Source organism: Desmodus rotundus, chromosome 11 (assembly GCF_022682495.2).
Source record: "Desmodus rotundus isolate HL8 chromosome 11, HLdesRot8A.1, whole genome shotgun sequence".
In the NCBI taxonomy this organism is placed as follows: Eukaryota; Metazoa; Chordata; class Mammalia; order Chiroptera; family Phyllostomidae; genus Desmodus; species Desmodus rotundus.
This window is the reverse complement of record NC_071397.1, coordinates 68,766,337-68,792,069: the sequence shown is the minus strand read 5'-3', so window position 1 is coordinate 68,792,069 and position 25,733 is coordinate 68,766,337. Positions and strand designations below refer to the sequence as shown.

Below are 25,733 nucleotides of genomic sequence, written 5' to 3'. Positions count from 1 at the left end.
TCCTTTGCCATGTTTTCTTCTAAGAGTTTTATAGTTTTAGGTCTCACACTTACATCTTTGACACATTTTGAGTTAATTTTTATATATTATATTAGGTAAGGGTCTAGCTCCATTCTTTTGCATGTGGATAATCCAGTTTTCCCAGAACCATTTGTTAAAAAGACTGTCTCTTTCCCACTGACTGGTCTGGGCACCTTGTGTAAAACCATTTGACCATTTGTGTGAGGGTTTACTTCTGATAACAGTATTTTAATAGAACCACTCAGTTTCCCCTGTAATTCTATTATTCTGAATAAAGGTTTTGCTTGAATTAAACCATTATTATTGCTATATTACCAAACACATGTAAAGTTTAATGTGTATCCGAAAGCTGAAGAAAATGCTCTTTGACACGGCATCAGGCCAGTAGAGGGCTCTCCAAGCCAGTCAGCAATGACAGAAATACCTGGAAGTAAGTGGAAAAGGCTTAGACTACTAAAAATATTAGAAAGACTTTAAAGTATGTGAAGCATTAAAATATTGTTCAGAAATTTGATTTTAAAAGATTAGGGCAGTTAAAAGGGGGTACCTGAAGTATTAAATGGATATGATAAATATATAAGATAAACTTTTTTTATTGTTGTTCAAGTACAGTTGTCACCATTTCCCACCTCCCCCCACCCCAGCCATCCCCACCACCACCCCTCGATCCTACCCCACTTTGGTTTTGTCCATGTGTCCTTTAAAGATAAACTTTTTAATTAGATATAGAGAGCTCATTAAGTGGCAGTGGTTAGAAGAAACAACAAATGTGATGATAGAACATTTCTTTAGCAAAGTAATTTTTACCTTGGATCTATGAACAGCATTAATTTTAATGCACAGCGTTTTGTGAATGCACATTTTCGGGTTCATAGCTTGTTCGTTTTAAAAGTCTCATGCTCTACTGACTGAGCTAGCTGGGCGCGCCCGGAGCTTGTTAATTTTAATTCCATAACACATTAAACAAAGAAAATAATACCTTTAATATTCTGTGTGTTACAGGTTTAATAAAGAAAAATTTTAAATAACATTCTTTTAATGAATTTATAGATGAAAAAATATGTTCTTGAGAAGTAATTTCTATTTTTTTAAAAACTTTGAGTAGCCTGTATAGTCACGACGACCTGAGACAGGGACCTTACCAAGTCTCATGGGTAGAAAATGGGTACTAGGTCTTTATCCTAAAATTCAAATCTCCTAGATTGTTTTAGGGATTGAATTGAGAACTAAAGAGTGATTTGTACTTCTAATGCCTTATACCAAAATCTCAACCTGTGGTTAACATGACTTCATGGGAAAAAAACCCACAAAAATACAAAGGACTCTTTTCTTTCATTAAACATTGAAGAAAAAAGAGCTCTCTGCTTTCCATGTACATACGTGTGAACCTTGGAAAGGCCAACTGAATAGTATTTCTTACACTTGATCAGTGCATCATTCCTCCTCTTATTTTCATTTTATCCTTTTTTCATTTGTATAATTTTTTCTATATCTTGCCTTCAGCTACTTTTTATGCTACAAGTTCTTGGGTGCTAATGAGCATTTTATAAATGAGTACCACCTTTACAAAGGAGCCCATCCAACTGAACATCAACATTTAATGTGTTAAATGCTGGGACCACAAGAGTGAAGAACAGTTTTCTGTCTTCATAGATCTTGAAGCCCACAGAGGGAGACAGTGTATAGACATGTTTATTCATTTCTTCAAAGATTATTATTGTTACCATGGATAAGGCACCTTTTAGGCACTGGTAATATAAACGTGAATGAACTTGGTTTTTCCTTCAAAGAGTATACAATCGAATGAGAAACACAGATAAACAACAGACAGCTGTAGTATTTTTGGGGTGCCCCAACAAAGGGATGTACACAAAATGTTATAGGAATCCCTACTAAGAACGTACAAACCAGTCTTCCAAAAGTTGGGTCAGGCTTCCTATAGGAAGGAATATCTAACCTGAGATCCTGATGAACTAAAAGAATTTAGCCAGGTGAAGGAGATGGAGGAATAGTGTTGGAGACATAGTATACTGCAGGGGGGGAGGCCCAAAGGCAAGAGGAAGAGATAATACATTTAGAAAAATACAAATTATTCTGTATGAATGGAGTGCAAATTAAGGAGGATAAGAAATGTGGCTGAAGACACAAGCAGGGATCCATTTGTTTCAAAGGCCTGAGAAGGAAAGGTTCTGTCTGTCCAGCATTTAGGGACCGTTTCAGTTAATGCCTGTTGTACTAGCCTAATTATTGTACTTTCACTCATTGCAAAGTCTCCTGGTTTGGTTTCTCCAGTGGCATAAGAGAGACTGGGCTTAAAGTGGATGAGACCAGAGGCAGGCAGAGGCTATCTCAGTAGTCTCAAAGTTAAATGACATCCGAATTTTAAAACAATGTTGGTCAGAATGACAATAACATCTGTGCAACATGGGCTGGCTTTAATATCCTTAGTGTGATGAGAGAGAATGATTACCTCATTGCAGATGGGGAACATTGATTGGTTTATATTGTCAATGACTAAGGTAGAGACTGCTACATCAGGTATACGTTTAGAGCAGAAAATTTGGTTGAGCCTATATATTGTAAATTTGGGACTGAGATGAATGAGGCGGATATACATGGGTACAGGTCTGAGGGAGAGAGTAGATTTAGGAGACGTCAATCTCTCTGAGTGGTTGTGGAAGCCTTGGGCGTGATCAGATGTCACAGGGAATGAAGAAAATGGGATCCAGAAATAAAGACAAGGAACAGCAGTGTATTAGAAGTTGGTAGAAGAGCACAACTTGTGAAGGAGCATGGGGAGGGGTGTTGGATGACACCCAGATAAAGTAGGTGGAAGCTGAAAAGATCTTACTAAATTTAGAAATTAAAGCATGTTGGCTTCAAACTTTTCTGTTTCGTTCATCTAGAGGATCAACCACAGCTTCTCTTGCTACCAGACACATTTGTGTGGTGCCGATTTGCTCATATACAAATGGTAAATGGGAGAATGCTGTCAGGGTAGTTTTTAGGTCCCGGTGGTTCATGTGGGTTGCACTCCCACCCACCCAGTTAGGGAAGGGGAGCTGAAATAGTTGGAGTAAAATTAGAATCTTTGGCAGGCTGCAGAGAAAGGCCTAGGCTCACCTACAGCATTGGCTGCAGAAGCCTCTCTATGCTTCATTTTAACAAAATTATGTTTCCTTCTACTTCCTGGAGAGATGCACTCCCTTTTTTAGTGGGTGGATGCAGTTCCTTTATCAGATGTATCTTTTGCAAGTATTTTCTCCCTCATTGTAGCTTGTCTTCTCATTCTCTTGATAATTGTCTTTTGCAGAGCAGAAAATTTTAATGAAGTCCAGCTTATCAGTTTTTTTAATGGATCATGCTTTTGGTAGTATATTCAGAAGTCCTTGCTGTCTCCAGAGTCCTATTTTGATGCTTGGTTTTTAGGCCCATATACCTTAAGGATTGTTATGTCTTCTTGGAGTTTTAACCCTTTTATCATTATATAATATTCCTTTTGATGCTTGATAACTTTCCTTGCTCTAAAGCAGGGGTGTCAAACTCTTTCACCAGGGGCCACATCAGCCTCACAGTTGCCTTCAAAGGGCCAAATGTAATTTTAGGACTGTATAAATGTAACTACACCTTAACTAGGGGCAAGGGGCCTCAGCGCTGCCACTGGGTAGGAGCAAGGTGCTGGGCTGGATAGAACAAGGTGGAGGGCCACATTCGGGCCTCAGGCCTTGTGTTTGCCACCTGTGACCTTAAAGTCTGCTTTGTCTGAAATTAATTTAGCTACTCCAGCTCTCTTTTGATTGTTAGTATGACATGCCGTTTTCCATGCCTTTTAATCGGTATGTGTCCGTATATTTAAGGTGAGTTCTTTTAGACAATACATAGTTGGGTCTTGTTTTTGGATTCATTCTATTTCTATCATTCAATTGTGTGATTAGACCATTCAGATTGAAATTGGATTAATATCTGTTACATTTGTTGCCATTTTGTTGCCCTTGTTCTTTGTTCCTATTTTTGTTTTCCATACTTTCTCTGCCTTTTGCAGTTTTAATTGAACACTTTATGTGATTCCATTTTCTCTCCTTTCTTAGCATATATATTATGCTTTTTTAAAAACTTTTTTAAGTGGTTGCCCTGGAATTTGCAATATACAGAGTCTGACACAAGTAATGCCCCTTTTTTATTGCAAAATCTTTTATTAGAAAATCATAAATGTGTGTAATTCTGTGACATAACAATATCATACTCAAGCACATCATATGGCATTTTAGGTGAAATGTTCAAATCAAAACTATAAATGATTACACCTATATTATTATCCTACCAAGCACACTCAGGCAGGCGTTACTTCTGCCGGACCCTGTGAATTTACAACCAGTACTATCTTTCATAGATAATGTAAGTGCCTTATTAAAGTAACTACTCCTAACCCTTCCTCTGCCTCATATCATTCATTGCTGTCTATACTCAGTAGAAGTAGACACACACGTAATTGAGTATATTTTTGCCATCATTATTTTGAACAAACTGTTATCTGTTAGGTCAGTTAAGAAAAATAAAAGTTTTCTTTCCTTGTATCTTCTCTAATGTTCTTCCTTTCTATATATAGATCCAAGTTTCTGACCTATATTATTTTCTTTCTGTTTTAAGAACTTCTTTTAGCATTTCTTGCATCACAAATCTACTGGCAGTAAATTCTCTCAATTTTTTGGGGGGGGGGTCTAAGAAAATATTTTTTCTTCACTTTTGAAGAGTAATTTTACAGGGTACAGAATTCTAGGTCAGTAGATTTTAGTCACAACACTTTAACTTTTATCTTTGCCTGTCTATCGGTAAGGGTTTTTTTTTTTTTTTCTTTCTGGTTGAAGAATTTTTTTTATCTTTGATTTTCAGAAAGGTAAATACTTATGTGTAATTTTTGGCATCAATTCTGCTTGGTGCTCTCTGAGCTTTCTGGGTCCGAGGTGTGGCCTCTGACAGTGTGAGGAAATTCTTAATCATTATTGTTTCCAAATAGTGCTTCTCTTCCTCTCCCTCTCTTCCCCTTGTTGTGTTCCATTACATGTACGTTACACCTTTTGTAGTTGTCTCACAGATCTTAGATACTCTGTCCTGGTTTTTTCCAGTCTGTTTTCTTTGTGCTCTTTCGTTTTGGGAGTTTCTGTTGCGATATCCTCAAGCTCAGAGATTATTTCCTGAGCTGTGTATAGTCTCTTGATGAACCCATCAAAGACATTCTTTATTTCTGTTACAGTGTTTTTGATCTCTAGGATTTACTTTTGATTCTTTTTTAGAATTTTCATCTCTGGGCTTACATTATTCACCTGTTCTTGCATTTCATCCACCTTAAGATATTCATCATAGTTTTAAAAATTTCTCTTCTGATAATTCCAACATTCCTGGCATAGCTGACTCTGGTTCTGATGCTTGTTCAGTCTCTCTGGACTTTTTTTTTTTCTGTTAGTGTGTTTTGTAAGTTTCATGAGGTGGAACTCTGATGTAGTACGTAAAATGAAATGTGGGAAGCAGGCCTTTAGTAATATAGTGGTAAAGTGATGGGGGAAAAGTATTCTGTAGTCTTGGATTAGGTTTTAGTCTTTAGTGGGCCTGTACTCCCAGATTGTGAACTTTGATAGTGCTTCTCAGTTTTTTCTTTCCCACCCTTAGGTGGGACAGGGTGGTGTTTCCCTACCTGATGTGCAAGGCTAGAGGTAGCTGGAGTTAGGTGTTTTCTTTCTAAGTAGGTTAGTTCCCATCTAGCTAACCTTCTTAGGTAGGTTAGTCTCTGGTAAAATATTGGGTTGGCCAAAATATCCATTATGTTTTTTCTGTACGATGGCTGTAATAGTGCTTAGTTGTCTGTAACTATTCCAAACAATTTTGTTAGGTTGTATTGTGACAGCTGTCATAGCAGCATGCATTTAAAAAAAAATTGTCAAACTTGGTGAATTTTTGTGCAGCCATTTTAATATTGAAGATGGAAGAAAATGCAACATTTTCAGTGGATTATGCTTTATTATTTCAAGAAAGATAAAAATGCAACTGAAACACAAAAAAGATTTGTGCAGTGTATGAAGAAGGTTTTTGTGACTGATGGAATGTGTCAAAAGTGGTTTGCAAAGTTTCTTGGTACTTTTTGACATTTTGACCAAGTAATTCCTTGCTGTGGGGCTGTCTTATGTATTGGAAGATGTTTAGCAGCTCCCCTGGCCTCCACCCACTAGAAGCCAGTAGGAAGAGATAGCTGACATACTTGAAATACCCAAATCAATAAAGGTATTGGTGAAAATGAAAAATGTGTCTTTTATCTTACGGAAAAAACATAATGGACTTTTTGGGCAACCCAATAGTTTCTCCTGAGATCAGGTCTTGTTACCAAGAACAGAGTGTTCTGGCATATTTCTAAATGGTTCCTTTTCTCCTTCTGTTGTAAGCTGATGTTTACTGTGAGTACCTGTTAGAGCTCCTGGAGGTAAAACTCAAAAAAACTGAGGGTCCTCTATGACTGGGTCCCCCTGGAGACTTGTCCCTGCTGAGTGGCCAGCAGTTCCTCAACTTATCAGTTACAGGTCTGGTTTTCCTACCCCAGCACTGGTCCCCATGGAGCTTCTGTTCCAGCAAGTGTGATTCTTTCTGCTCATCTGTTTCTCCAATTTGGGGACAATAGTTTGCCCTGTGACCTCACTTCTCTCACAGATATAGGAAGAGTTGTAGAGTTTTCATTTAGTTCAGCTCTTACTGGTAAATCAGATGAAGTGGAAATTTCTAAGCTCATTACATGCCCGGTTGGAAACTATCTGTATTAACTTTTTACAGTCTTCTAGCATAGCATAGCCATTCTCCTAAGTTCTGGACCCACTTCTCCAACGGCCTTGTGCTTATCTGTACTTGTGTGTGCAACTGGTATCTTAATGCCAGTAAGCTCTGGTTGTAATTAGGTGCATCTGCTTAGACCTGTTGTCATATAACCTTACCTCTGTTGAGATTCAAAATCTCAAACCTTCTTTTTTCCATGTTTCTTATTCATTCAACTCTTAAAAAATAATTTTTTCTAAGTTCTTTCAGTTCTGCTTCCAGAGTTTCATCAGTTCCTCATTTTTTCCAACTAAATAGGTTAGAGCACCTTCTTAAAATGATGTATTCATATCCAGTCTCAGTATCCTATATCGTCCTGTTCACTGCTTCCAGTTGTGTAGCATCTTTTAAATTCTTTCCTTTTAGTCAAAAGTTATTGAGAGTGTCTACACTAGGCTAAATATCAGGGAATTTATAAAGTGCCAGGAAGTTACCCAAAAAAGCTAGGGAATTTGCATGGTTCACAGTCTTCTGATACCATGTTACTTTCTTCTAAAACCATCACTGGCTTTCCATTTTCTGCGAATTAAGGTTAAACTTTGAGCCTTGCCAATTCTACAGTATGATCCACTTAGATTTTTCAATTTTCCTTTATACTCCCTGCTCTGGTAGCTTATACTTTAAATGGATGTGGGTACTCTCTGCATATATTCCACGTTTTGCCTTTTTAAAATGTTCTTTTTTTCCTTTTATTTATTCCTGCCAGAATCTTCCCCATTTTCAAACTCTTATCTCAAAAGCCACCGCCCCAGTCAGGCCTTTTTTCTCGTTTTCCCAATGTTGTCGTCACTTACCCTTGCACCTCCTGACGCTGTGTTCTTAACACCTTTTCTTTGCCTATCATATTGTCCCAACATCCTGTGTCCTACATGTGATTATATAAGGGTTTCTCTTATGCCTCTAGTTTTAATTTGAGTTTATAAAGGGCAATGCCTGACTCCATCATCTTAATATACCCTGAGCATGATAAGTGCTGTTCACATGGTTTTCGAATTGCATCTTCACCTTAGGGACAGTCTGAGTTCCTCAAGGCCTCATTCAAGTCTCATAGAGGCATAGATATATGCTTCTATAGAGCCTTTCCATAGCTACTACACGTACAGCTATCTTAGCACTTTGACAGTTTCATTGTGTTTTTTCTGTGTGATACTTTATTAAACTGCTGGCGAGCTGGAATTTATGTCAAGCTCTGTTTGTTGCTGGAGCCTGTATGTACTCTTTGTACTATATCTTATTTCCAATTTCTTCCCACGTGTTCAAGACAAAAAAATTTTTAAAAAAATTGTAAATTGAGGTTATTGAGGTACAGACTTCAAGTGTGCAACTCAAAACAACATCCTCTGCTCAGTGCATCGTTTGCCCATCATCTCAAGCGAAGTCCCTTTCCAACAAAGGAAGAGGGGCTGGGGGGTAGGTGGAGGTGGGCAAAGCAGGGGAAGTGGGGACAGAAAGACAAGTGGACTTTTAAAGTCTTACCTGTTTTTTTCCCAATAGCCACAGTATGAAAACCCTTCACTCCAGACTCCATTTTCAGATCAGTCAGTGTCCAGTTCCCAGCAAGAGGAACTTGAGCAAAAGCTTGCGTCTACTGAGAAAGAGGTTTTACAGCTGAACCAGTTTCTCAAACAAAGAATAAGCCAATTTAGTGAAGAGAAGAAGAAACTAGAGGAAAAGGTAGGTATTTTTAATAAAATTAAATTAGATCAACAGCGTATCTTCAACATGCAATTATTCGTCTGTTATCTGCTCTGTGCCAGGTATCATAGCAGGCTATAAATTTATATTGGGGTGATTAGCTTTGTAGTAACTTAAGTGACCCTACTTAAAAAATCTAGGGGTTTTCTTGAGGGGTAAAAAAACCACTGTATATTGTATCTTTCTAATAGTGACACTTCAGGTTTCGTTGCCTGCACCGAGGTGTGAAACCAGTGCCTGTTGTCCCTTGTCTTCCTGGGCCCTGTTTCTGTGTCATGTTGGGCAGGACAGACTGGTAGATGAAGTAAGGGTGGTCTTTCTCTCATTAGCAGATGGCTTCAACTTACTTCAGCTGAAGCCTCTGGTACAGAATAAGTAGCTAAAAGCCAAATACTTATATATACACAATACATCTGTTCACATACATTCATTTGACTGTACTGCCTATATTATTTTTACATATTTCATCTCATTCCTTTATAATAATATTAAAGATAGAGTAGGATACATGCTAGCTCTTAATTTACTGACGAGGCACAGAGCCTTAAGCTACTATGTAATGGCAGAAGTGGTTTTAAATTTCTCTTGGTACACAGCTTACTCTATTAACTGAGCCCTCTGTTCAAGTGGTCTTGAAGGTGATCACTGATTTCTACAGGGAGATTGGAGCTATTAACAGAGATCTAAAAACTGACATTTTTGTGTGAGTGTGTGTATATTTATATGCATATATATATTTATGGAATTTATTGGGGTGACATTGGTTAATAAAATATGTAGGTTTCAGGTATACAATTCTATAATACATATCTGTATATTGTGTTGTGTATTCACTACCCAAAGTCAAATCTCCTTCCATCGCCATTTTGAGTTAAAATTTTTAACTTCAAAAAATCTGTCAAAAATTTTATATGGTTTCTCTTTCTGATGTACGATGCATTTTTACTTGGCTAACTTGGAAGTACCTTAAGTACCTGCTTCTTGTTGTTTCTTTTCTGTATTTTGGGGGCTTCATACAGTGTCACAATTTGGAGGGAGCTAAGGAAATATTCATTGATTGATTGTACAGATGTGGGAGTGATTAAAATATTTTCTTACCTGAGATTTGTTAATTAAAAGGTTGTGTTAAAATTATGATGATTCAATGAATATAATTTAAAATTTTATGTTTATATTTTTCTAAGTGTTTTTTTCTCTCATTAGTTTTGATGTCCAGTGCTTAATAAAATCAATTTATACACTATGTATTTGACAGCTTCTGCATGGATGTCTTAAAAATACTTAAAAGTTCCATGTCTGAAGCACAATTCTTCTTTTTCCTTATTCTTTTATTGATTTGAGAGAGAGAGGAAGTAATGGAGAGAGGGAACGTTGGTGTGAAAGATAAACATACCAGTTGCCTCACATATGTACCTGACCAAGGATCAAACCCACAGCCTAGGTATGGGGATTGAACCACAACCTTTTGGTGTATGGGACAAAGTTTCAGCTGGCTGAGCCACCCAGCCAGGGCCAAAACGCAGTTCTTAATTTGCCTTCTACTACCCTATTCTTCTCAAATGGAACAGAACAAAATTTTGTTCAGTGCTGATTACCGTATATTGAGTTACTATGCTAGAAACTATGAAGCCTGTCAAGCCTGTCTCCTAACTCCTGGTCCTAGTTATCTTCTCTTGGCAGAGCTTTCGCAGGAACCTCTGAGTCCACTCTTGTTCTGCCTACCTGCTCTTTCCCTCCCTCCACTTTTGTTGTTGTTGTTGTACTTCTATGTATTTTATTTATTTATTATATTTTTATTTTATTGATTACATTTTTAAAATTTGAAGCATTATTTATATACAGTCAAATGAACAGATCTTGGGTGCTCAATTTGATGAGTATTGCTAATAGTATGTGCCCATATAACCAGTACCTAAAATGAAACCTTTCAATCACCCAAGAAGTTCCCTTGTGCTTCTTTCTAGTTAGTCTCCTTTCCCTCCTGGAAACACTTTTTTAACACTATAAAAATAGTTTTGAGTCTTATTGAATTTCATATAAATAGAGTCACACAGTATATTCTTTTATGTCTGTTTTCTTCCACTCAAGGTCTTTGAGATTTATTCATATTGTTGCATGTATTGGTAGTTTGTTTTTTCAATTGCTGAGTTGCCTTTCAGTATAGAGATAGTATCTACTCTCCTATTCATGGATATTTGGATCGTTTGCAGTTTAGGGGAATAGTGAATGAGGCTGCTGTGAACATTCTTATACCAGACTTTTTGTATACATAGGTTTTCATATCCCTTGGATAAACTACTAAGAGTGGAATTTCTGGGTCAGACAGTTCATAGAATAGTAATGTGACTTACAAGAAACAACCTAAGTTCTCCCAAGTGTTTGTATGTACCATTGAACACTTCCACTACAAATGTTTGAGACTCCTAGTTGCTCTACATCCTCCCAAATCCATTTTTGGTAGTGGAGGACTGAACCTTTTCTAGTTATGTCAGTTACTGGTTAAAACCTATCAATACCATTTCATTGTCTTTAAAATGAGAATCAAATTCTTCCCATGACCTGAAAGACCTTGCCTAATTATAGCCTTAGGCTGTACTAGTCTCCTTCTAGTACACAGTGTCTTTGGTCCAGTGTCTGACAGTCGCACACACAGCTTTGTTTCTGGTAGCAGGGTCTTTACACAAAGTATCCTCTTTGCCTGGTAAATACTTGGCTGCTTTTTCCACTCTCCTATCACCTATTTATTTTGTCAAGTCTCCTGCTCCTCAGACCCTTCCTTTGATATGTAGATACACGTAGAGCATTTTGTTCTTTTTTCTAGTGCTTAACACAATTCTGAATAGTCATTTTTAAAAATATTTCTCTGTAAGTTCCATGAAGTCAGGATTGTATCTGAATGTGTCACCAGCTGTGTTGCCTAGAACATTTAGTGAGTGAATGAATGAATCAATTAACCAGTGAAGGAATGGATCAATTAATGCTTTCAAGTGATTCTTGCCCAGAGAGAAGGAAAGGAAGTGAGATAACCCCAACAAAGGGCTAGGAAAAGAATAATTAGACAGAGATATCGAAGATGTCAGAGTGGGTACATGGTGGAGCAGGTTCCTAAGAGAAATGGGGAAGGGTTGATAACAGTTACTAGGATGGAAGAGGTACTCTTGGAAAGGAAGAGGAATTGCCTCTCTGTGAAGCGAAACCATTAAGAATGGAAATGTCTGTACCAGGGAAACTCGGGCAGGGTGGTGAATGTGGAGGGTACAGTTTGTGCCCACAACATGGAGAGGACTTGAGTTCCTGAAGGGAGTGCAGAAATAGAAAACAGACTCATTGATAATGCATCAACTAAACAGCACTTCAGACCCACACGAGATTGGATTGCATTGTTTCCTTCTGCATTTATTCCCTGTAATGCTGATCGAGACTAAGTTTTTGACATAAAAACATTTAATGTGATAATAATAAGCATCATAATAGAAGTTATTTTTTAATGAGCTTTTCCTTGTATGTTGTAGGCATCATGTTAATGGGCATTAAATGCATTTTCTTATTTAATCCTGATCTTCAGAAAACCCTATGAGAGATATTCTATGGCCCCATTTTAAAAAGTGAGGTACCCTAAACTTTGAGAAAAATAATTTATTTGTCTAGTTGCATATGGATATAAATTGTTTAAAAGCCAGGAGTAAAATTCAAGACAGTTGAACTCCACAGCTGATGCTTTGGTTCTAATAATGATTCATAAAAAAATTAGAGGAAAAACTTCCTTACTAATCTTTTTTGTTCTAAGTATTGTATTTAAAACAAAGGAAAATAAATTTGTTTGTTAACCTCTTCTAAAACAGGGCCCTCCTGTTGCCTTTAAAGAATGGTCTTAGTGTGGCATAATACTCCCTGTAAAGGAAAAACTTAACTTTTTATAAATAGAATAGGAAAAATTTATTAGTTATGCCTCATTAACCTGGAGGTAATTACTGGAGACTTCAGTAACCTCTGGTAATCTGAAACAACACAAACCTCTGAAGTTAAAAAAAAAAGGGGGCGGGGGCTTCTCATCAGTGAGCAGGGTTGAAAAAAAACCCAAGCCCCAGTGGTAATAGCTTATCAGCTCCTTGTCAGCAAACAACAAAGATGGCATCAAGTAGGAGAGTGTTGGCAGAAATTTGTCATCAACAGCAGGAACCTTGGCATGATAGCAAAGGAGGCGGGTGACCAAACAAAGGAAAAGAAGAAAACTAGGACATCTCTGCATAGGACACTGCATGACTGACCTATTCCAGGGCTGCTTTTTGAGGACATCAGTGTATCTCACATTGAAGACACTTAAACAATTAAGTGTAAATTAGGGGACATTTAGTAAAAATAGACTAGATATGTTTATTTCTATAACTTAGAGTTATTTACTAAGACAAAAGTAGGCTTTGTTGATGTGCAATCCAGGTACAGCTGGCCCCTAGAGAATTGATGGGCATCCAGTTAGTAGTAGTGCAGAACCAAAAGAACATTGGCTTGAGAGTTCATTCAGACAGTCTATGTTTAAATCCCAGCTCTGTCTCTGTGACTACTAGTAAGTCACTAAAGATCTCTAGGCCTCATATTCAAAAAGGAAATTGTATTATGTGGTCCCTCAGGTCACCACCAGTGCCAATAATCTGTGAGCTCCAGCAGATCACACATTACGTTGTCATACCAACATACTTGCCTTTAATCCTGGAAAGCCCCAGTAAATAATAGGGTTTGTCTGTTTTACTGGTTTTGCTACTTACCCAGCATAATAAATGGATTCTGATATTACTGATGGAATAAGTGAGATGTGATTCATTTTTCCACTTGGAGTTGTTTTGATAAAAGTTGTTATACATTGGACCTGAAAGAAATTAGATAAAGCATGAAAGAAACTAGATTGTAGACAAGTGTTAGCTTTAATAAAATTTGAAAGGACTATTCCATTATATGCTAATTACTGGCACTTATTTCTCTGGTGAATACGGAAACAGACTGTAAAAATATTTTAGAACCCTGTATTTTTCTAAAAGAATGTTAAATGTTGGAAGACTGGTAATTGAAGATAAATATGAGTCTAGAGTACACTTTTTAGGCAACTGTTTGTATATCCACATACTGTTTTTAATTGATCTGAAGCATGAAAGAGCTGTGAATATAAGATGAAATTGAAAGGCAGTATTTTCACATGCAAAGGTGGAAAAGGTTCCTACATAGAAACCTGAGGTCTGACCTATACAAATTGGGATTGACTAGAATCAGGCGTTTCATCAATTTGAAAATAACGTTAATAGTAAGGCACACCTTTGCTTTATGCAACTTCAGAACGTGTACTGCAGGCTTACTAATGACACAGGGCCTAAACAGTCGTCTTGACTGAGGTATGGAAAGGTCTGGCTAGTCCCCTTACCAGTTCCTAAGTATTTGATACGTTTGGTGAGTGCAGTTCCTTTGTAAGTTTATTAGTAAGAGAACAGCTTTAATTATTTGTAGGTATCCTCCCTTCTTAATTCACATAAAACATTCCAGTATAGTTTTGCAAGAAATAAGAATTAGACTCGTTCCTCAAGAGAATGATGTGCCTCACTGATTTCGAAATTACGCCCCATGGTTCGGTTTCTGTGTCTTGCTGAGTACCCAGTAACTTTTTTTGATTCCAGATTACAATATAATATTTAAACCCAGCACATAGTTTCCACATGAACATAACACTGTTGGAATGCCAAATATATGAATAGCCTTGACCAAATTGGCACCTAGGTGGGCAGTAAAAACTACATTAAATACAGTAAAGACATCGTCACTGCTACCTGGCTGACTGTAGTTTATAGGATGCTGTCAGCTGTAAAAGAAAACAAAAATTTCAAAAACTTGATTTCAGCGATATGAAAATTTGAAAAAGTTGTGAAGGTTAGAATTGAAATAAACTAATCTCACCTGAGCTGGCTGGTGGTATTGACTGTAATCTAGAACTGTTGGAGAAGTCAGTGATACCTGAGACTAGAATGTTTGTTTTTTGTTTTTTTTTTAATGACACAAAACTTCTGAAGATATGTAATCTTTTTTTATAGCTTAAAACCAGAGATAGATATATCAGTAGCCTGAAAAAGAAATGCCAGAAGGAATCTGAACAAAACAAAGAAAAACAGAGAAGAATCGAGACCTTGGAAAAGTATCTGGCTGATCTTCCAACTCTAGATGATGTACAGAGTCAGAGTTTACAGGTAACGTGAAATCAAATGCTCTTTAAGTTCTATGAAAACCATGTTTTAAGTTAATGTTTTAGAAATTCCATAATTCCATTTGTGTAATTATGAGCTAATCTGTGTTGCCACTTTTAGGCTTAACTTTAATCAGTAGCTGTCCGTCTAAGCATGAGGAGACCTTGTTCTTCTCGCTACCTTCCCAGTGAACCTGTGTGTTAACTGTCTCACCTACCGTTCTACTCTAAAAGGTAGTTTCTGAGTCACTCTTGACACGCCTCCCACACACACGCATGTGCACCACAGTCCGCCTTTTCCCAGTGGTCTCTGGGATCCTCCAAGATTCAGTAAGACCGTTTTTGACTACCTTTCCAGATAATTTGATTTGTTTTCTTCATTCCTCTTAGTTTTTCCACAAATTCTCTCTTATACTCTGTGGTCACTGTTTACTCCTCTGACTTCTTCTCTGACCATTTTTCTTTCTTAACAATACCCCAAACCAAAGTCTTTCTACCAATTCTGGGGCCTGTCCTCTTCAAACCTTACCTATAAACCACCTACTCTGTAGTCTTTTTTCAAAGCCTTTCTGATCATGGGATTTCGGCCATGACACTATTGACACTTGAGGGAGGATAATTTGGGGGGGATTCTGAAGAGCATTTCCCACCTCTGCCTACTAGATGTCAATAGCACTGCTTTGTCCTTCCTTTACCCCGAGCCAAAAATGTCTACAGACGTGTTTAAATGTCAGATGTTGTCTGGGAGGAAAGACTGTGCCCAGTTGAAGTCATTGGTTTAATCCATGGAGTGTCATTATTCTGCTGACTTGAGACCCACAACACATTCTCTGTTTAAGTAACATGATTTGTGAAACTAGGAGAGGGTAACTGAAGAAGGAGACAAGAGTTTGCATGAGCAGAAACAGCAAGGAATATAGATTTAAAAACATGGGTTCATGCTACCTTACATATCCCATGGATAGGACCAATATCAAAAACAAGAAGAAAGTAACAAGTGTTGGCAACAACAACGTGGAGAGTTAGATTCCTTGTGCACTGTTGGTCATAATGTAAAATAGCATAGCCACTGTGGGAAATAATGATAGTTCATCAGAAAATTGAAAATATAATTACCATACAATCTATCAACTCCACTTCTGTGTATACAGCCAAAAGAATTGAAAGCAAGGTCTCAAACAGGTGTTTGAACGTGATGTGTGTTCCTGACAACATTATTTGTGATAGCCAAAAGGTGAAGATGACCCCGTGTCCACCAGTGGATGAATGGATTAAAAAAAATGTGGCATGTACATACTATTCAGCCTTAAAAAGGAAGGAAATTCCGACACATTCTACAAGATTGATGAACTTGAGGACAGTTTCCTAAGTGAAATAAGCCAGTCACAAAAATAAATACTGTATGAGATCCCTGGAGTAGTCAAATTCATAGAGACAGAAGGTCAAAGTGTGGTTGCCAGGGGTTGAGGACAGAGGTGAATGGGGAGTTGTTAATGGGTATAAGTTTGCTTTGCAAGATGAAAAGAGTTCTTTGTACCTTCTGCAACAGCATAGATGTACCCGGAGACTATTATGCTAAGTGAAATAAGCCAGTTGGGGAAATTGACAAATACCATATGATCTCACTTATGCGTGGCATCTAATGAACAAAATTACCAAACAAAATAGAAACAAAGCATAGATACACTGAGCAGACTGACAGCTGTCGGGGTTGAATTGAGGTGGGGACTGGATGAAAGAAGGTGAAGGGATTAGCTAAAGAACACGTGTGACCCATGGACACAGATAACAGTGTGGTCATGGCCTTAGGCAAGGGGGGGTGAGGACAGCCTGGAGGTGGACAAAGTGGGGCAATGGGAACAACTGTAATGTGTAAGCCATAAATATAAAGTGTACACACACACACACACACACACACACACTCCCCTCCCCCCCTCCGTCTTACTGGGAAATTCTGTTGCACAGAAAGAAAACGCCAGATCTCAGTACCACAAAGACATTTATCGCTGTGTTATTTTTAGTGGCGACGGCCCCCCCCAAACAAACAAACAGAAAAACAACTTAGAGACAACTTGAGGTTCCATCAATAGGGGAGTGATTAAATTCATCAGTACATCCATGCTATGGAATGTTTAGATCAAACTGAAAGAAAGAAGGTGTGTGTATTATCCTAAAAGTATGCCATGCTATGTGATATATTTAACCAGGTTGTATAATTCCATTTTTATAACAAAAAGATAGGGACATCCCCTCCTTCTTAAACTTCTAAAAAACAAAAAGATGGAAAAGAGTTCTGATGGTTAGTTGCACAATATGTGAATGTATGTAACTGTAGTGAAATGTACACTTAAAAGTGGTTAAGATGGTAAATTTTTTGTTACATATATTTTGCCGCAATTAAAAATATAATTTAAAAAAAATTCCCAAATTGAGATCATTCACCTTCTCTCTTTGTCTCCTAGAAATTTTTGGCTCCATTCTCCTCTTCTCCATAATTCCTTTCTCCCAGCTTTCTTTATGCAGAGGAGTAGATAAAGTGTTATTAAGCAGATGAAGTAAAGAAAGTGTGATTTTAACTATAGTGTATTAATCCTTGATAACACAATAATTTCTAGTAGAAATGGATTTAATATTTCATGTTTTATGAACTTTAAAAAATTTCTTACTAGCTGCAGGTTCTAGAAGAAAAAAACAAGAATTTACAAGAGACTTTGATAGATACGGAAAAAAAGCTTGAAGAGATAAAAAACCAGTGCCAAGAAAAAGAGGCACAGTTACTATGCCAGAAAAAGAAAGAAAAGGAGTTGGTAACTACAGTTCAGAGGTAAGAAAACCTTCAGTAATTCTTTTGTTATTTTTAAGTTATTTATATATTTTTCTCTTTTTTTAAGTATATTTTATTGATTATGCTATTACAGTTGTCCCATTTTTTTCTCCCCTTTATCCCCCTCCACCTGGCATCCCCCCTCCCACCAGCATTCCCCCCTAATTCATGTCCATGGGTTGTACATATAAGTTCTTTGGCTTCTCCATTTCCCATATTATTCTTAACCTCTCCCTGTCTATTTTGTACCTACCATTTATGCTTCTTATTCCCTGTACCTTTTCCCCCTCTCTCATCCTCCCACTTCCCTGTTTATAACCCTCCATGTGATCTCCATTTCTGTGATTCTGTTCCTGTTCTAGTTGTTTGCTTAGTTTCTTTTTGTTTTTGATTTTCAGCTTCAGTTGTTGATAGTTGTGAGCCTGTTGTCATTTTACTGTTCACATTTTTGATCATCTTTTTCTTAGATAAGTCCCTTTAACATTTCATATAATAAGAGCTTGGTGATGATGAACTCCTTTAGCTTGACCTTATCTGGGAAGCACTTTATCTGCCCTTCCATTCTAAATGATAGCTTTGCTGGATAGAGTAATCTTGGATGTAGGTCATTGCCTTTCATGACTTTGAATACTTCCTTCCAGCCCCTTCTTGCCTGTAAGGTCTCTTTTGAGAAGTCAGCTGATAGTCTTAGCGGAACTCCTTTGTAGGTAACTGTCTCCTTTTCTCTTGCTGCTTTTGAGATTCTGTCTTCTTTAATCTTGGGTAATGTAATTATGATGTGCTTGGTGTGTTCCTCCTTGGATCCAGCTTCTTTGGGACTCTCTGGAGCACGTCCTGGACTTGCATATCTAGTTCCTTCACCAGATTAGGGAAGTTCTCCTTCATTATTTTTTCATATAAGTTTTCAATTTCTTGCTCTTCCTCTTCTTCTGGCACTCCTATGATTCAGATGTTGCAGTGTTTAAAGTTGCCCCAGAGATTTCTAAGCCTATCCTTATTTTTTGAATTCTTGTTCCTTCATTCTGTTCTGGTTGAATGTTTATTTCTTCCTTCTCCAAATCGTTGATTTGAGTATTGGTTTCCTTCCCTTCGCTGTTGGTTCACTGTATATTTTCCTTTATTTCACTTTGCATAGCCTTTATTTCTGCCTTATTTTGCAACCATAATTATTTTTGTGAGCACCACACTTACTAGTGTTTTGAACTCTGCATCTAATAGGTTGCCTATCTCCTTGTCACTTAGTTCTTTTTCTGGAGTTTTGATCTGTTCTTTTATTTGGGCCATATTTCTTAGTCTTGGTGCATCTGTTAAGTTGTACAGGGCAGAGCCTTAGGTATTTGCCTTGGTGGGGCAATCCACTTTGCTGTGTGTGGGGGAGGGGTCAGAGTGGGAACAGTGCCCGCTTGCTTGGCTCTCGGCTGGCTTTCAGTCACTTCCCTTGCTACCCACAAACAAAGTGGGCTCTTCTGGTGCTGATTCCAGGCTGGGTGATTTGTGTACATTCTAGGACCCCTTGGGTTCCTCCAATGGACTCTCCTGTGAAACTGGGAGTTTCTCCCACCGCTGCAACCCCCGCAGGTTTTTACAGCCAGAGGTTTTCAGGCTTTGTTTACCTGCACTAGAAACATGGGTTGCATGGTCTGTCTTGCTCCCCAGTTGCCCCCCTCGCCATCTTATCCACATGCAAATGTGAGACTGCCTGTTCCTCCAGCCAGCACCTTGCCCGCCCTGCCAGCCACCGCCTTGCTGCATGTCTTCTCCACCCTGGCTGCCCATTTCCAGCCCTCCTATCAGTCTGGATGAATGTTTCTTCTTTAACTCCTTGGTTGTTAGACTTCCATACAGTTTGATTTTCTGGCATTTCTGTTTGCTTTTTGTTTTTAAATTTGTTGTTGTCCTTCTTTTGGTTGTACCAGGAGGCTAAGTGTATCTACCCATGCCTCCATCTTGGCCAGAAGTCTAAGTTATTTATATTTTTCTTAAAGCATTTTACTTAAAATACATTAACTTATAATTATTATTCTCTATTCCTCTTATCTTAAAGATGTCCTTTTAAGAAGCAGAAGTATTGTGTCCTTAAAATAGATTGTCTCAGTTGTTATTTAACATTTTGTTGCAATATACTGACATCTTGCTGAAGGTTTTAGATGAGAAGAGTAGAAACAAAATTATCTAATGGATTTGTAAATAAGTAAGTAAAAATTCTATAAAACAGAAAGAGGGAAAGAGGGGCAGCCAAATACTCAAACTACAGTCCTTAATGAATTATATCCAAGGGAAGTAATCAGCCCACATTGCACCTTACTGCAGAGGAACAGATAGGACTGTTGGCTACAACCCTCCAGGTTTTCTCACGCATCTGGCCTCCTGAGACTCCTCTGTTTTAAACCACTGCAGTTAGAATCACAGTGAATATCATTTGTTAGTATATTTAGCTAGTATTTAAGCTGGGCAATATTAGATTCCTGAAAAACCTAGATAACTATGTTATATATGCATGTACATATACTCTCTGTTTGTAAAACTTAGTAGATTATCACTCATAAATAAAATACTCTAAAGAATGAGACAACACAGCAACAAAAAACTAAATTTAAGGAATACACTCTTCATGCATATATCAGTGATATATAACTGTGTATTCTCAGCTGTTTAATCAAAATGCATCTAATAATTCCATGTTAATATTGCTTTGCTACTTTCAGAGCCCTAAATGTGCCTGGCCTCCTTTTTTGTTTTGGATTTCAGTACAGAAGATTCCAGTTTCTAGGTTAATTCAGTCTTCAGTGCTTCTAAACCAACTCCAAAAAATTCATACACTTTTGACTCTACCTTTTCTTCTATTTCCTGCTTTCTTTCTCTTTAAGGGAACTTTAGTACACATAAAATAGCTTTCTGAATTTCACTAATTCCACCATATATTCTTTTCTTTTATCTTACCGATAAAATGAAAAGAGATAATGTGTCCATTCGGTTTTGTAGGGCATTATGATTATAAACTCAAGCTGTGTTTTATGAATATAGAGTTAGGGACACCTGAAAATAATCTGAATGTTTGTTTTGTCCCATTGTGTGCTTTTACATATTTAATATGATTTTATACCTTTTCTATTTAGAGATTCCCTTTTTTAGCTTTTTGGAGAACACTGACTCTAGTAGTCTTTATTTGGAAAGACTTAGTACAGTGCATTTCAGAATACATTTTCCATTTCTTAACTTTATCTTGATACTCCCTGAGATATTACCACAGAAAATTTCTCTCAATTTCAAATAGATGCAAAGGACCAAAGAAGGTCTTCTATAATTCTTCAATACTTGTATGGCTATGGTGTCACTTGACTTTGGGGCGGGAGCATTATTTCAGTTTCCTCAGCTGTGTGATACAGTATTCCTTCAGTTCCAGAAGAACTGCAGATGTATCTGTGACTTAGAATTACATCATTACAGTTCTGTTTTGTATAATATTTCTAAGTTCCCTGCTTTATGAATACATAAGAACTTTTGAGATTTCAAAATACAATAGAAAATTTTTCTGTTAAAAGTGAAAATGTAAGTAAATACGTGGGTGTGATCTCTAGTAATGCAATAGTTGGTAACTTTGCTGGTCAAGAGAATTACTAGTTTTCTAAGTGAGCATGCTGTAAAACATAAAAAAGATGAGAATGGATACATAAAAGGAGACCTCCTTGGTACTTTTCCATGACAGAGAACATTTTTCCCTTCTCGCACTAGGCTCATTTTTTAAAATATGAAAGACCTTAAAAGTCTTATTTTTTTGGTAATATTTAAATACATAGCTGTGTCTTGACACTGAATTGGGGGAAAAAACATTCTGAAACAGAAATAATGTATTTTTCACTCTTAGACTGAAAAAGCAAATATTTTTTATGACAAGTAATACATTCCAAAGCAGTACGCTACATTTATGATACATTACAACTTCTTCGGTGCCATTTTTCAGCAATGCATCTGAAGCCCTTATGGTGTCATTAGTGCTGTCGGTTCTTTGTCCACTATCTGGATGTGGTATTTCTTCTTTTTCTTTTTGAATTTTAATAAGTGTTTCTTTGAGCCAGACTGTGGACATGGTCAGGAAGCAAGATCTCAAAAAGGCTCCCTTTTCCTTCTTTAAATTTATTTCCTTTTTTTTTTTTGAAAGACAGAGAAAACACAGGCTAGCCATAATACTTGAAAGAAGAAAAAATAATGAAAATATCAAAACCCAAATAAGATGCAGTCTGGTTTTTTTAGTACTTAGCAACTCTTGAGTATGATCACAAGCTAAAGTAGAGCTATTCTTAAGATCTTGCTGTTGAATTTTGGTTTTGGTCAGTATTGTGAATGGTATACTTCCTTTTAACCCAAATGTGGCTATTTTTCTTTTCTCAAGGATAATACTGTCCCCTCCTTTATCCTTTTATCCTTAATGTACCAGAGTGTCTTTTTGTTACTTCCTCTTCTAAAATGCAGCTCTGTTCCATGGATAGCATGAGAAACTGTTAGTTGAAGTAATAAATATGGTCTGTCCAGAAGGTATCCATGCATATAATGTGAAAAATAGAGACATTTATTGAAGAAGATACAAGATATAAGAAACATTGTATATAGGACAATGACGCCTCAGTCCCCTTCAAAGTAGGCACCTTGGGACCTCACACAGTCCTCTCAGTCACCATCAGCTGCCCCATCATATTTCCCTGAATCTCACTGATGGTCAGAAATCTCTCCCTTTCAAAGGTTATTTTAGTTTTGGGACAGGCCAGAAAATCACAGGGTGCCAAATCTGGGCTGCAGGGGCTATTAAATCACCTGCATGATTTAATGTTTCTGCCAAAAAACTGCATGAGACATGATGCATGAGTGGGCGTGTTGTGGTGATGAAGCTGCCAATCACCAGTTGCCCATAGCTGCAGCCTTCTGAGTCATCCGAATAGTTTCTGCAGAGGAATGTTCAAGTCTAATGCAAAACTTAATACAGATTCGTTCCTCTACTTGTTCAGTCATTTCGGATGCAACAGTACACATGCTCACTCAATAGCATCTATTGCTGAGTAGTACAGTGAAGTTGTCACTGTTCATGCATGCGCATTCCAGTCCACTCCCCTTGGCTGCCAGGTTACATCTATGTCATGCAAACCGTTCTCGTTATATTTACAGTGGCTGGACAGACTTCACATAAGAGATTGCTGCTCTAACTAATGAAAGAGAAATGTAATTCTCCTGGTTTAGGCAACAACTAACTATCTTTACAAACTTTGAACTCAGAATGAAGGGCAAAGTTGTGTGTTCATATTCCTAGGCTCCCTACCACAATTATCTTAATCAAGTAGCTCTGCTTTTTGTGGAGAGAGGTAAACGAAGAGGGTTTAGATTGCGGAGCTCAGATTGGAGTAATGAGGGCCTAAAGATGTTACATACTAAGCAACTCTTGACTCTGGTCTCATTCCTGAAAATATAATCACCTTCCTATATATTTCTTACTTACATGAAATACAGGTACTCAAACTTACTCCTATACTGTCTGTAGGTCTTGATTATTGCCTGACTAAAAAGTGTTATACACCCGAAGAAGGGGCTTCATTTATGTTGAAGTCTTCTACCAAAGTCAGCACATAGAGCTCATTTTCTTTATATAATTGTATTTATAAAACAGTTTGCAGCAAAAGGTAGAAAGATGCCTTGAAGATGGAATTCGCCTTCCTATGTTAGATGCAAAACAGCTTCAGAATGAAAATGATAACCTGAGAGAACAAAATGAGAATGCTGGCAAGGTCAGTACATGTCTTTGATAATAAATATGAAATCTATACTGTGTGGATATGTGTGTCTAGATAAATAATTCATATAGTTGCTTTTAATTTTTGCTAATATTTAATAGCCAATGGAAATTTTAGTTTGTATATTTTTATTTGGAAAGAAAAACAATTTAAATAAATTTAAATAAAAGCCAAACTCAGGAAATTATATTACTTCTTAGCGAAATCAAAAGGATATCTTTTTCTTTCCTAAATTATTCAAAGTCTGTTCCGAAGTTATTTTTATAAATTGCATTAGAGAAAATTTTTGTCAAAAAGTAGAGGAAGTTTATAGTTTTACATATGTGTGATCCAAATCATGTGGTTGTTTAAAGGATACTTGGTATGAATACTGTAATTTAAAAAATTACAACCTGATTTTTAAAAAGTTTATAATTGCCTGATTATCTTTGTTTTCCTGAAATACTGATATTTTTAAAAAGCAGTGGAAAATTTTTGATTCATACTAATATATTTACTGTGTTTTAGATAATAGATAGCCAACGAGATGAGATGGACAGAATGACTTTAGAAATTCAGGTAAGGAATGTTTTGTACTTCTTTTAATTTAGCTTTATGCCAATTTACTGGTTACATAGTAAAAAAGTATAAATATACTAAAAAGTATAAAGTAAAAGTATAAAGCATATAGGGTATGTATTTGTATGAAAAGGTTAATAGCACTTGGGATGAAGTTGCACTTCGTTAATATTAATCTTTCAGTTTTTTAGAATAAAAATGCTATTCAGTAAATCAGTTCTTCAGAAAACTGTAAAGATTGTTCCTTACTTGTTCTCTCTTTAATTGGGTGTAGTCTACCTCTGCCATTAAGAACACGTTTGGTTGCGGTCATCAGTGATCTCATATAAGACAGTGGTCTGTTTTTAGTCCACTGTGACTGCAGAAGCCTTCTCCTTCCTAATGTAGTATCCTTTCTGTGTTATCGAAGTATATGACATTTTGTTTACTGATTTGTGTCTCTGCCTTCTACTTAGATTCCTCAGAGTGGAGATGATGGTAGATATCTGCTTATCCAGAGTTTCCCAAATTTGTGGATTAAGTAGATTTTATAATTCCTTTGTCGATTTTCCATATTTACTGAGCGCTTCCATATGTGGCAGGCACTGTTCTTGACACTGGGGGTCCATCATTGAACAAAGCAAGTTCCTGCCTATTTTAGTGGGGGGAGATGGAGAAAATGAAATATTATATCAAGGAGTGAGATGAGCTATTAAAAAAAATAGAGGGCAATGACATCTGCATTAGATACAGTAATCATGAAGTTTTACCTGAGAAAATAATATTTACACAGATCTGAGTGAAGATAAGCAGGGGGAAGCATTCCAGGCAAAGGGAGCAGCCAATGTCCTGAGTGTGCCTGGTGCCCTCTGGGACCGGCAGGAAGGCTGCTGTCTGGAGTGCGGTGATTGTGAGGGCGATGGCGGAGGGCTGACGGGAAAAGTAGCTGGGGGCACATGTTCTCTGTGTCGGTATTTCATTCTAAGTATGATGGAAAGCCAATGGACATACTTCGCTGAATAAATACTTTTATGCCTCCAAATTCTAATATTCTTTAAAATGGGAGTTAAAAAGGAAAAGGTAAATGGTTTGGGTGTTAGTCTATTTTGATTGCTTTTGGCAATATTGAGTAATTTGTCAATTTAATCAACAAGTATGTGGGCCTGCTGGTTTGATTCTTAGGGGTTGTATTTCTTAATTTATAACCCTACAGACATAACTTAAGTTGTTCTACAAGCCATCTGAATCGCAAGATGGTTAGGTATTCTTAGCTATTATTTTACCTATAGACCATAATGAAAGGGATTTATATTTCGCTTGGTATCATTTTCTGAGAAGTATATCTAGGAAAAGTTATCTCAATCCAAATTAAGGACAGCATCTCAACACTGTGCTTTGGCATTGAAGTGTTGGTGGATAAGACTTACAAGATTTTATTTATCACATGCTATCTCATATTATACATGTTCAGGGTATATTTGTATTGGTTGAAATGCGTATTTTTTCTATTTGTTGAGACATCTTAATACAATTTATTCTTACACGTTAACCAACTCTTGCTCACATTTACATATGTCATGACCATATAAACAGATATGTAGAATATGTAATTACATGCTCTTCTGTTCTTTGATCTTAAAATGCTTGAGTAAGCACTTTATTTCTTCAAAATAATTAGAAAATGGAAGCCAAACTAATAAGATGCATTTATTTCTAAATATTTGGGACCAGACAGTGCAATATACTCACCAATTCTATCATCTTGTGAAGCAGTGGCAAGTGGATTCACAATGTTGAAAATGGGGGA

General features: G+C 37.0%; 1 protein-coding gene across 2 annotated transcripts in view; it reads left to right on the top strand.

The window, feature by feature from the left end:
* CEP85L (centrosomal protein 85 like) overlaps positions 1 to 25,733 on the top strand; it is a 134,480-nt gene that overhangs the window by 87,702 nt on the left and 21,045 nt on the right. For both annotated transcript variants that reach the window (XM_053913847.2, XM_024551838.4), the window contains 5 exons: positions 8,368 to 8,547; positions 14,640 to 14,792; positions 17,458 to 17,612; positions 23,266 to 23,383; positions 23,897 to 23,947. In XM_053913847.2, coding sequence (XP_053769822.1) covers positions 8,368 to 8,547; positions 14,640 to 14,792; positions 17,458 to 17,612; positions 23,266 to 23,383; positions 23,897 to 23,947 — 657 coding nt within the window. The remainder of the gene's footprint in view (positions 1 to 8,367; positions 8,548 to 14,639; positions 14,793 to 17,457; positions 17,613 to 23,265; positions 23,384 to 23,896; positions 23,948 to 25,733) is intronic.